General features: G+C 26.6%; 2 protein-coding genes across 2 annotated transcripts; both read left to right on the top strand.

The window, feature by feature from the left end:
* Window positions 1–2,866: 2,866 nt before the first annotated feature.
* On the top strand, window positions 2,867–4,516 carry LOC114182918 (S-adenosyl-methionine 4-1-methyl-2-pyrrolidinyl-3-oxobutanic acid methyltransferase-like). The gene is made up of 4 exons (XM_028069716.2): window positions 2,867–3,004; window positions 3,096–3,494; window positions 3,588–3,842; window positions 3,930–4,516. Exons 1-4 carry the CDS (start codon window positions 2,927–2,929, stop codon window positions 4,284–4,286), a joined length of 1,089 nt encoding a protein of 362 aa, XP_027925517.1. The 5' UTR covers window positions 2,867–2,926; the 3' UTR covers window positions 4,287–4,516.
* A 6,593-nt stretch (window positions 4,517–11,109) lies between these two features.
* On the top strand, window positions 11,110–12,715 carry LOC114186361 (S-adenosyl-methionine 4-1-methyl-2-pyrrolidinyl-3-oxobutanic acid methyltransferase-like). Its single transcript, XM_028074429.2, has 4 exons — window positions 11,110–11,211; window positions 11,303–11,707; window positions 11,819–12,070; window positions 12,158–12,715. Exons 1-4 carry the CDS (start codon window positions 11,137–11,139, stop codon window positions 12,524–12,526), a joined length of 1,101 nt encoding a protein of 366 aa, XP_027930230.1. The 5' UTR covers window positions 11,110–11,136; the 3' UTR covers window positions 12,527–12,715.
* Window positions 12,716–12,937: the final 222 nt, after the last annotated feature.

The following is a 12,937-nucleotide window of genomic DNA, read 5'->3' as shown; positions in this document are numbered from 1 at the left end:
CTCTCTCTCGTCACTCTCTCGTCTCTCTCTCTGCCACCACCTTCCTCCATCGCTGCCACCACCTTCCTCCTCCGTCAAGGTCTTCTTCTCCGATCGGCGTTGTTCGCGTTGCAGAGAAGCTTCAATGGTGGCTGTTCTGGTTCGCGGGAACGGGAAGTTCAGTGGCTTTGGCGCTGGCTCGTCTGGTGGCCGGAACACCTCTAACGAGTCGTGCGGCGGATCTTCCTCTGCGACGCCGTTTGCGAGATTTGGATTCCTGAGCTGGTTTGTACTGCGCGGCGGATCTTGCCCGGAACACCTTCTTTCTTGTTGTGATGTCTGAGATTTGGATTCTTGAGTTGATTCTTTGATTTGAACTAATTTTTTCCCTGTGCACAAACATCTTCTCCGTAAGAGCCAAATGGATTTGGAGTGTTTGCGGTTTCAAAGGTTTTTAGGGTTTTGAGACAGGGATTGCACCTGGAGGGTGAGACAGCAGCCTAGTACGGTGGTTCGTGTGCGAGGAAGATGGTGGCCCCGTATGGCTTCGGTTCTATTTTGACCCGAGGCAAAAATGGAACACTATGACTTCGGGTAACAACCGAGGCCAAAGGGGGTGTCTTTTGGCCTCATCTCCATATGCCTCGGTTCCAGACCCGAGACAAAATGAGGAAAATAACCGGGGCAAAAAGTCGTTACTGCACTGGTGTTTCTATTTTTTTTTTCTTTTCCAAATCTATAATTATTTCTTATTGTGTGTCCACTCCTATTACAAAGTTGTAGCTTAAAAATGCGATAACTGATACTCTATATTCACTGAGAACACACTTTAAATGACTTTATTAACTTGTTGCAGATTCTCCCAACAATGTTTACAACAACAATTTTAGTTTTTTTTTCTCTGACATCCAAAGAAGATTAGTAGTAAACGAACTTAGTAATAACTCAGGATAAGCAGTGAATATATTATATTCACTATAGTAATTAATAGCCAGTGGCGGAGCGGAGCATACAAGGGGCAGGTGGGTGCCACGGCCCCCTCCCCAATCTTTTATTATTATTTTTTTCATTATTTTACATTTAATTTTTTTTAAATATTTTAAATAATTTATATTTTTAAAATTAAATAATATTATATTCAAAATTAATAAAAATTAAATTAATTATCTTTTATTTATTTTATAAAGTACAATAATAAATAATTAAATATATAAGAAAACAAAATTATTAAGATACTTTTTATTTTTTTTCTTAATTATCTTTTGAGTTTTTTATATGTTGTATTCTTCTTTTATGTTTATTTATTTTCTTTTATTACTAAAAAAAGTTAGGCATAAACTCAGTATTTCTATCCTCATCTTTTTATATTTTCTCTTCCATTATTAAATAAATAAATAAGGTAATTTTCTCTTGTCTCACTTGATAGTAAACTATTTCTTTAACATTTAGTATTATATTTTTATCTCATGACCTTTTTGTATATTAATTTTTTATTAATATAGAAGAATAAACAATGTACTATGTGATTTTTCATAGTCAATTTTTAATTGTAACTTGATTATCATAGTTTTTTTTAGTAATTATGTCTCTTAACTTTTGATTAGATTATGATAAATTATTTTTTAGTCTTAAACTTATTTTCTAAATAGGTATATTAATGAAAAATAAAAGAATAAATTTATTTTTTAAAATTGATAGAGAAACTACTGGTGAAGATGAAAACATGAAAGTTTGTGAATATTTTTTGAATCAAATATATGTTAATAAAACGGAAGATGAATATTTTACAGATAATATGATTATTTACATCGAAAAAAGTTAACTGAAAAATCTAATTATAATCAATTTCCATGAGTTCAAAAATATGACAAAAACGATAGACATTCCTTTAAATTGTGTAATTTCTTTGATAATTATATATGTACTAGATTATGTATTCATTTTTATTGAATTAGTCACAAAAATATTAAATATATAAATTTTGAGTATATTATTTTGGCTCCACCAAAAATTTTGGTGAAGATCCGCCATTGTTAATAGCTAATATAATAAATATTCAACATATATCTATTATTACTAGACTTAAAGTAGTATTATACACTACATCAATTCAAAATATAGCTGACTTAATATGATACATACTATATGGGTTAACTTATTAACTAATGTAGTATATATTGGTTAGTTTACATATGAAATCTTGTTTGGTCTTTTTTCTTTCTTTTTCTTTTTACATGTAGTATTGGTACTATTTTCATTCCATGTTTTTTTTCCCATTTTCATGAATATCATTTGCTCATATCATGCTATGAATATCATTTTCATAGTTTCATGAAATCCTTTCCTTCCACTTATTTTTTTTCTTGTTGTGAGTGTTATTTTACCATCGATTCATCCATAAAAGGTTATATTTTTCACTTTTCAACTACTTTTATTCCTAAGATTCTTACTTAATTTAGCTCTTATAAAGTCTTGTTTCATATATACATAAATCTTATTAGTGCACTTTGATTTGATTTATAGATTTTTTTACTTTATTAAAGTTTTATCATTTTTACTTTATACATATTTAAATCTTATTTGTGAACTTTGATTTGTAACTTTTTAATTTATTAATATTTTATCATTTTTGCTTTATGTATATTTAAATCTTAGTTGTGCGCTTTGAACCTATAATGGAAGCATATACTGCGCCATTAACTTATCTTTATTAAACGGCACTTACAATATAAATATGAATTAATAAAGAAATCACAATAATTAACAAAGAAGACCAAAGAAAATCACATGTCCTGTCTCTGAAACCACATGCATGCATGCTTTATAAGATTGATAAGTATTTAAAATATTAGAAATTAGATCCAAATATTTTCATAGTTTACTATTAATTAAAGGTGAGAATAGTCTGAAGCCAAATCATTGATTCAATCCTTTGGGTGCTTCATCAATGGAAAGAGATCAACCATTCCTTCACATGAACGGTGGCAAAGGAGAAATGAGTTATGCAAACAACTCCTCCATACAAGTACCATCTTTATCTTTATATAACCACATATTTAACCATTGTTTTCAATTTTGTTTTCTTATATATATTCATCTAACTTTGATTATTGCAGAGACAAATGATGCTTAAAGCCAAATTCATACTTGAAGAAACAATAACAAGGCTATATCGTGATTCTTCTCCGACCTGCATGAAAGTAGCAGACTTAGGTTGTTCTGTTGGATCAAATACACTTCTTGTAATATCAAACATCATTAACATCGTTCATACAACATGCACTCTCTTAAACCGTGATCCACCCACATTCCAATTTTATCTCAATGATTTATTTGGAAATGATTTCAATACCACCATCAAGTTACTTCCAGATTTTTATACAAAACTGCTACAATATAAAGAACATGATTCATGCTTTATTAATGTCACACCTGGATCCTTCTATGGAAGACTCTTTCCCAGTAATTCCATAAACCTTTTTCATTCCTCCAACGGTCTACACTGGCTTTCTCAGGTTAGATAAGTTCACTCTTTCTTCTCCTCTAAGTCGACCAAAACCATTTTTGTCTTAGGTTTGTTTTTGTTTCATCTCATATTTTGGTTGTAGGATCCATTACTGGGATGTAAGGATGTAGCATCCCTTAACAAGGGTCATTGTCATATAGTTAGCACAAGCCCTCCTGAGGTACACAAAACTTACCTTAAACAGTATCAGCAAGACTTCAAATTGTTTCTGAAATCACGTTCTGAGGAGCTTGTGCCTGGAGGAGCAATGGTGTTGATGCATCTCGGTTATCATGAAACTCCTAGAAGAACAAGTTGGGAAATAGTTAGTTTAATACTCAATGACATGCTCTTGGAGGTAAACAACATTTTTTTTAATTGATTACAGTTAAGTTTGTGATGATTATTGATTAATTATAGCTATAAAATTTGCACTTATACGTAGGGTTTGATTGAAGAAGCAAAATTAGAGTGGTTTAATATACCAGTGTATGAACCTACAGTTGAGGAAGTTAAGAATGTGATTGAGGAAGAAGAGTCAGTGTTTCTTGAGAGATTAGAAGTTGTAATCTCGGGTTGGGATGAAGGACTAAACATTGAAGGTGGTGATGGTGAAAATGTAAGAGCCGAAATCATTTCCAAGCACGCACGTGCAGCATTGGAGCCTCTCTTGTCAGAAAAGTTTGATGCAGAGGTTATAAATGAAGTATTCGTGAGGTTTCAGAACAAAATTCTGCAGATAATGAAGGTTGGAAAATTAGAGAGTGCTACTTTTATTATGTCCATTACAAAAAAGGCTTGAAGGTGTTTCTTAAAAGATCTCAAAAACTAGTTTTTTTTTTTTTTTTTCTGTCAATTTATTGCTTTGAATTTTAAAATAATATGAAATCACTAGCAGGTTAAATTATTCTCGTAGAAATTAATAATACAGTGTATGGGGACGAGTATTGATACCCCGCATCTCCATTTGATTTATCGTTTTCTATTAAGAGAGATGAAATTTAAAAAATTCATTTTTACAACCAAAATGTATGCAACATTTTATAAAGAAATATTACAGCAATGTTTCCAAAGTTTATAGAATGAAAAATAAAGAAAGTTATTTGGGGAATTAAAATAAAAAAAAAAAATCCTAATTTTACATATACTAAAAATATATTGAACTCCAGATTTTATGTTTGTATTTTTGTTTAAAAACCTCTACAATTATTTTTCGTTTGTATTTTAATCCTTCTGAAAATAAATTTATTTGCGTTTAGAAGTTGATTCAGATTGATTTTGTGTTAAGTTGATTGGTGTCAGCAAAATCACGAGTTCATTTTGTATGAAAGTGAGTTTGGCTTCAACTACGTAATTTTAGTTTATGTAAAATGAGTTCTACATTTTTCTCTCCTTAAAATATTTTCTTTAATTTAATTTTTTGAAAATATGACATCACTACTTTTTGTTTTATAAAATTAAAAATATTTATAGCTTGCCTTTAATTCTATTATTTTTGTTAAATATGTAACAACTCATTTTAGTAGCTTAAAACTCCTAAAATATAATATTTGATCATAGTATTCAAAACAGGTAATTCAGTATACAAAGTATATTAATACAGTTCTACAAAAATATATATAGGACTATAAAAATATATCATTTATTTACTTAAACTAAATTAACAAGCTCTATACACAAACTAATAAAGCCCCCTCCCTACTCTACCAGATGGCTCCTTATCCTCCCGATATGTGTTTAAACTTGCAAATTCATCTACTCCTACCGAATATGTGATCATCGCAAAAAGAGGAGATAAACAGCATAAGAAAGCACACAAAAGAGTAAGCTATTGATAAAAAGGAAAATTCTAGAATAATTAGATCTTGTCAAATACACACAACCATTATGAAATAATTGAAAGACCACTTAAATTATATTGTGACAATAAATCAATTGTATTGTATTCTAACAACAATAAGGTAAAAAGTGGACGATTTTCAATAGCAATAAGGGAAAAATTTCATGATGGTAGATCCTTTCACTAAGTTACTTTCCACTCATGATCTTTCATGAGCATATTGTTCATATGAGTGTTTTGTTGTTTGAGGAATCTTTAGTTTAGTGTTAGTCATTTTTATGTGTTTTGTGTTCTATGTTTAATTTTATGCATGCTTGTAATATCTTTGGACATACTTTGAATATTATTTCGAAATTACACTTTGTATATTACTGTTATTATATTAATCTCATTAAAATAAAGTAATGACCAATTGAAAATAGATGTGTACAAGTCACCTTCACGTAATTTGTAATTTTCAGTTTACACATGTCATGATGAGTCTATGTCATTTGATTTTGTCAACATTAATGATCATTGTCAGGTTTAGTTGTGATTAATGCAATTAAAATTGTTTTGGTTCTATATGCGGATGTAATTAATGGACATATGATCATTTGAGTATATTCAAGACATATAATGACATTTTTTAGCTCATAAAGTCTAACACATTTGTATTAATAATCTTTCACTAGTCACAAATACGGGTAGGAGATTATTAACAAGGGGTATATATATATATATATATATATATATATATATATATATATATATATATATGTATATATATAATTAAATGTGTTAAGACCATTATATTATTAGTCAAATTATTAGAGTGATCTAATGAATTAACTCTATGGCTAGAAACATATATGTCATAATATACTAAATGCGTATGTAACAACAATATTTTAATTTGATGAAGGGACTAAATTAAAAATATTGAAATTAAGTAAGTAACAAAAGTTATATAAAGGGTTATGGTTCCTTTCTCTGAGCACCATATATATTATTTTTGTTCTTTTCTCTCTTTCCATCAGAAGATTAAATCAAGAGAAAAAACTTTCAGGTGCTCTACAGTTGAAAGATCAGGTACCAATTTTTTCATCTATACTTCCACATTTAATTATTTAGGATACTGAGGACTGCTTAATTAATCACAAGATTTATTGTTTTTTTTAATTAATTTGTTTTGATTCATAATCTAACATACTTCATCAATAAATGATCTCTTTCCATATTAGGCAAGTTATGTTAAATACTAACACCTACATCATTTAAAAAAAATCTATCTCAACTTCATAATATTATGATAAATTTATGAGATTTAATATCCAAAACTTTTTCAAAGATAGAATAAATTCTCTTACGACTTTCCTCTATATCAGAATTTAATTTATATAATTTAATCACTCAAAAAGATATGGTTATTTATACTTCCACTTCAACAAAATGTTATTTATACCTACGTCATTGCATCCTCCTCAGTAGAGGAACACGTAACTTACTAATATTATTTGGTGGAAACATATGATGTGAAACGAAAGTTAAAAGAATTAATAGTACACTGAATGGTTGATATCTACTTAAATACCACTGTTCAGAACTCGAGGTAAAAAGTTTCCCTTTTTTTTTTTTGAAAAAATAAACCTAGTACAATAAAGTTTGTGTCTTATTAGAATTATTTTCTTATTTTATGTTTTTAAAACTAGTATGTGATATATAAGACTAAAATATATTCTTAAGTTGGTTGTTAATGTATTTTATATATATATATATATATATATATATATATATATATATATATATATATATATATATATATATATATATATATATATATATATATATATATATAAATGTGCTTTAAATAAATTTCAATTCATTATAACTTAACATGATATATGATAATATATTTAAAAAGTTATGTCTTTAAGAAGATAAAAATACAAATAAAATTCCGATTGTAAAGGAAAATATTAAAAGTTTAGTTTAGTAATCAAAAAAGAACAAATTTATAAGCCTTCATATAAAACTATATGTTGGCAATAACAGACAATAATGACAGAATTGGATTTATTTTTTAGATATCAAAATACGAAAATTAAATTAAAATACAAATACATAAATCAATTAAAAGTATGAAAGAAACAAGACAATTTTCTTACAAGTTTACTTAAATTTGATAAAATATAATCCAAATAATTTTAAAAGAATATAAACTCGCTTTCTAAAAAATAAATATATCACTTCCAGAAAACTTCTAAATAGTGATGAATTTTAGTAACCAATAATAATTAGTAATTATAGTAACAAATTTATTTTTTAGATATCAAAATACGAAAATTAAATTAAAATACAAATATATAAATGAATTAAAAGTATGAAAGAAATAAGACAATTTTCTTACATGTTTACTCAAATTTGATAAAATATAATCCAAATAATTTTGAAAGAATAGTTTTCTAAAAATATAGATATATCACTTCAATAAAACTTCTAAATAATAACCAATAATGATTAGTAACTATAATAACAAATTTAAATACTAATTTACAAAACTATAAATTATTGTAGTAACTGTTATAAATAAAAAATTATAATTGATCATTAAATTGGTCTTTAAAATTAGCTATTATGATCTAGGTTATTATAAAAAATTGATCACTAAAATTTAACCACTTATTTTAATTACCCAAATGACTTAATTTTTAAATTAATCTTTAACTAATTAATAATTAATTATAATTTTTTATTTATAACGATGATTATTTTAGCAACCAGGATCCAAAAAAAAAAATGAAGATATCTACTTTAGATCCGACAAAAAAAATGAAGATATCTACTTTAGATCCGAAAAAAAATGAGAAGATATATCTACTTTATATATAAATATGTATGCATATCATACTTTATTTTTTATTTGAAGATGTAAATTAAAGAAACAATATAATATAAGAATAATAAAATAATAATATAACGTTTTTAATGAATTAAGTGCCTATCTTATAATATTTATATTTTCAAATTATTTAAAAAATATTTGTTATATTATTTCAGAATCCTTAAATTCTCAAAATCCCCCGGAACAATGTCAAAATTAAGAAATACTTTAATAGAATGGCTCAATTTATATTACACTTCTTACAAAATAAATTAATTTAAACCTCATGAATTAATTAATATTATAGATCAATTTTATATTTTTTATATTTTTTTCGTTTTTTTATATTTTTAAAACCAGCTTTTTAAATTTCAACATACATAAGAAACTATTCATAATTAGTGAAAATGATAAAAAAAATTGACAGTATTTTTATTGTATAATTATGAGAATCAATAAAAATCAAAATAATTTTATAATTATAATTTTTATTATAATTATAATGTTTTGAAGAGATCATTTCAATTTTAATTGTCCTTTATTATTATTAAAAAATCGTTGACATACAATCTCTGCACTGCTATCATATTTGTAAAGTAATGGTTCCAATAAATTATAAATTAATATTTTCTTGAATTTAATTTAAAATCATATAAATTTTTTTGCCTATATTGCAGAAACTTCAGTTATAATTGTATTAAAAATGGTTAAAATCGATCTATTTATCCAACTTAAATTCGGATTAGAGTATTTAGAATAATGGATTAGTTTAATTTAAATCTTAATTAGTTGCCATATTGTAGAAAATTTACTTACACTTTTAATAGATTTTAACTAATCTAAAAACATGAGGAAGTACACATGGTAGAGGTATGGGGATCAATACTCTCATCTCCAACTTCAGATATAAAACTAAACTTTTACATCTCATTTTAATCATTTTCATAATGCTAATTTTAGAGGAGTCAATGAGTGAGATTGCGGTGAAAAAGAAAAGAGGTGGTGGAAGGTGAAAAAAAAAATGTTAAAAAAAATATCAAGACAGTAACACATGTTATCGTTTAACAAAAAAAAAATCCATAAAAAGTTTATTTATATTTGATCTTAGTAAAAAATGTTTTTTTTTTCAAATATTTAGTATAATATACTTACTTTTATTTTGTTCAAATAATTCATATAGTTTCGTATACTTGTATATACTTGTATGGCTTTTTGTTTAAATTATTGGACTAAAAATTATTCATTGTATTATACATTTGATTAAAGATATATTTTAAATACTATTCCTTAATCCTTAATTAATAATAAAAATGTTGCGAGAAGGGACCAAAGCCGCCCTAAAATAGTAGCAGACAGAAATTTCAATCTAAAAGTCAAAAGCTTGGTTTAGAATTGAAAATTTATGGTAACAATGAGCTTTAATGGATTAATTGGATGTTCTTAAACATAACTTATGGTTTAGAATTGAAACTTTATTAAGTGCCTTGAAATAATACAGTTTCGAATTGAATTTTATGGATGTTAAAAAATGTATTTTGAAGAAAATTTTCCAAAAGCGTGGTTAATCCTTCTTTAGGAATGAATTATGAATTCACGGACGGATGTTTGGTCAAAATTTTGGGATACTAAAATTTTTGTTAAATTATTTTTTTAGTCTATTTTTTCGTCTAAAAATATCATATTAATCTTTTAGTTTTTTTAATCTAAAATTAGTTCTGATTTTTTAAAAATTGATATAGTTTGATTATTTTTATTAATGTTTTTGAAGTGAAGTAAAGAGTTTTCATCAAAATTGACAATCATTTGACAATGAAATTATCTCAGTTATATCAACAAAGAAAACTATCATTATTTACACTTCAATTTTTATGGAAAAATCTTGATCTAATTGAAGAAATTTAACAAAAATAAGACCAGATAGCATTATTCTTTTAAAAAATGAGACTAAATTGAAACTAAAAAAACTAGAAAATCAACGCGATATTTTTGAACTAAAACCAAAAGAGTAATCTCAAATCTTTTATATAAACTAATAAAATATTGTATTTATTTTTTATAATAATAATAAATAATAAAATAATTATTATTATACTTATAAAATTAAATATAAATAATTTTTATTTTACTATACTTAATTTTCATTTATATTAATTAAGTTTAAAAAAATAATTGAATAAAAAGATGATTAAATTAAACAAGTGATGACTTAAAAAGAATATTAAAAAAATAATTATTTTTATTTAAAAATATTCAAAAGGTTAAATTCAAAAGTAAACGTGAACAAAGTTGACATACATCTTAGATAAATAATAAACTGTTAAGAATTTATTTATATTAAATTGTAATTATCAAAATAGAGTCTAAATAAACATAAAAAATTGAGTACATTAAATTATATTATTTTTATTTTAATCCATTTAATCTGCTATTTAAATGTTTTTATTTTAGACCGATGAGCAAATTTATTATAAGTATATAAATGATTTGATATTATTTTATTAAAAGACATATGCGTATAACTTATATACTATTATATTTAAAGCTAAAATGATTTTCATTACAACTTAGATTTTAAAATTACATAACTTTTTTTATTTAACATTATTTTTTTTCTTACTACCATTTTATACATGAATACACACTAATTTTCTACATTAACATTTGAATTTAACAAATAAAAAACATTTCAAATCAATGTTTGAAGTTCTATTACAAGAAATTGATTATATTATTTTGATCATAAAATTAAATTTATGATTTTTAGTAAAATTTAATTAAAATTGAGTGAAAGAAGGTGTTGAAGATTTTGCTATAAAAAGGGGTGGAAGAAGCAGAGTATTGAAGGTAGAGAAAAGCATAGAAGAAGGAGGTAGCAAGAGATAAGATAAGGTATGAAATAATAGCATACTCGATAACTAGGTGGTGAGATATTCATTTGGTGCCTCATCAATGGAAAGAGAATTCTTGCTTCACATGACTGGTGGCCAGGGAGAAAGGAGTTATGCCAACAATTCCTCACTACAAGTATTATTTTTTTCTTCACAATATAAATCTAATAACTTTTCTGCATAATTATCTTTTTATAGTATACTGATCTACTTTGATTTTATTATAGAGAACAATGATGCTTAAAGCCAAAACCATGCTTGAAGAAGCAATAAGAAGACTATATAGGCATTCTTCTCCAAAGTGCATGAAAGTGGCAGATTTAGGTTGTTCTGTGGGACCAAACACTCTTCTTGTAATATCAAATATTATTGACATTGTTCATGCTGCATGCGTTGGTTTGAATCATGAACCACCAACATTCCAATTATATCTCAATGATTTATATGGAAACGATTTCAACACCATCTTCAAGTCACTTCCTGAGTTCTACACCAAATTGGTGCAAGATAAGGGTCACAAGTCTGGTTCATGCTTTATCAATGCCACTCCTGGATCTTTCTATGGGAGACTCTTTCCTAGTAATTCTATAAACCTATTTCATTCTGCCAACAGTGTGCACTGGCTCTCTCAGGTTTCTCATTTTCTTCCTTAAAGCTTATTCAGATGTTGTGATAAAGAAGATTAAACATGTTTGATTTGTTTTGGTTCTTATTTCTAGCTTATATATGTTGATTATGTACAGGATCCATTTTTGGGATTGAGTAAGGAGGCACTTAACAAGGGAAACTGCCACATAGTTACTACAAGTCCTCCATCAGTATACAAAATATACCTTAAGCAATTCCAAAAAGACTTTGAATTGTTTCTGAAATCACGTTCGGAAGAACTTGTGCCTGGAGGAGCAATGATCTTGTTATTACTTGTCAAAACCGAAACTCCAAGAAGAAGCATTTTTGAAACAATTAGTCTAACACTTAGTGACATGTTGTTAGAGGTAAATAACATTCTTTTGTTAATTTAGAGGTTGTTGTTTCGTGAAATTAATATATAGTCTTTGAAATATAACACATATACACTACAGGGTTTGATTGAAGAAGAAAAATTAGACTCCTTTAACATACCAACATATGAAGCAACAATGGAAGAAATAAGAGAGGTGATTCAAGAGGAAGGTTCCTTCTTTATTGAAGAATCAGAGATTGACATGGTGCCTTGGGATGGGAGAAAAATTGAAGATGGTGAAGACTTTTCTGTTGATGGAGATATAAGAGCCGAATTCATAACGAGGTACATAAGAGCTGTAATGGAACCTCTCTTGGTTGCAAACTTTGGTACAAAAGTTATGAATGAATTGTTCATTAGGTTTCAAAAGAAAGTTGTCGAACTAATGAAGGTGGAGAGATTGGAATATGCTAATTTGATGATATCTCTTACAAAAACTTGCTCATAGATGTATTCGAATAGTTCTTTTGTAGTTTAATTTCGATTTGGTGAAATAAAGTTAAGGAGCATGAAATAGTAGGAAATGCTACACTCTTCAGGGTTAAGATGTGTGTCACAAATCTTTAAAGAGGGTTTATGATAAATAATTTTGCAGAATCTGTATAAGTTTGGTGTGTGCAAATTTTTTTATAATAAATAATTGGGAGGATTAATAATAAATTTTGTTTATACAAATATATAGTTTATTATTTTTATTTATCTAGTCAGAGCTATTTATACAATTCCTCATCCACAATACCAAAATTCATACATTGGTACCCTTAATTGTCATGGAACAGGCCTCAAGCATAGCCCTAGAGCAACTTACCCTTAACAATTCTCCATACTTAACCAAAATTTACAACAAGAAACATAGGGC

The sequence above is a fragment of the Vigna unguiculata genome, chromosome 5 (assembly GCF_037176805.1).
Source record: "Vigna unguiculata cultivar grain cowpea cultivar isolate G323 ecotype 2 chromosome 5, ASM3717680v1, whole genome shotgun sequence".
NCBI lineage: Eukaryota > Viridiplantae > Streptophyta > Magnoliopsida > Fabales > Fabaceae > Vigna > Vigna unguiculata.
Note: the sequence above shows the minus strand (reverse complement) of the source record. Positions and strands in the feature narration are given on the sequence as shown.

Excerpts from the sequence above, each read along its gene's own strand:
- LOC114182918 (XM_028069716.2), top strand. The coding sequence starts at position 2,927 with ATGGAAAGAGATCAACCATTCCTTCACATGAACGGTGGCAAAGGAGAA. Across the intron at positions 3,495-3,587 it reads GTCTACACTGGCTTTCTCAG|GATCCATTACTGGGATGTAA; the intron begins GTTAGATAAGTT and ends TTTTGGTTGTAG. Across the intron at positions 3,843-3,929 it reads TCAATGACATGCTCTTGGAG|GGTTTGATTGAAGAAGCAAA; the intron begins GTAAACAACATT and ends ACTTATACGTAG.
- LOC114186361 (XM_028074429.2), top strand. The coding sequence starts at position 11,137 with ATGGAAAGAGAATTCTTGCTTCACATGACTGGTGGCCAGGGAGAAAGG. Across the intron at positions 11,212-11,302 it reads CCAACAATTCCTCACTACAA|AGAACAATGATGCTTAAAGC; the intron begins GTATTATTTTTT and ends ATTTTATTATAG. Across the intron at positions 12,071-12,157 it reads TTAGTGACATGTTGTTAGAG|GGTTTGATTGAAGAAGAAAA; the intron begins GTAAATAACATT and ends TATACACTACAG.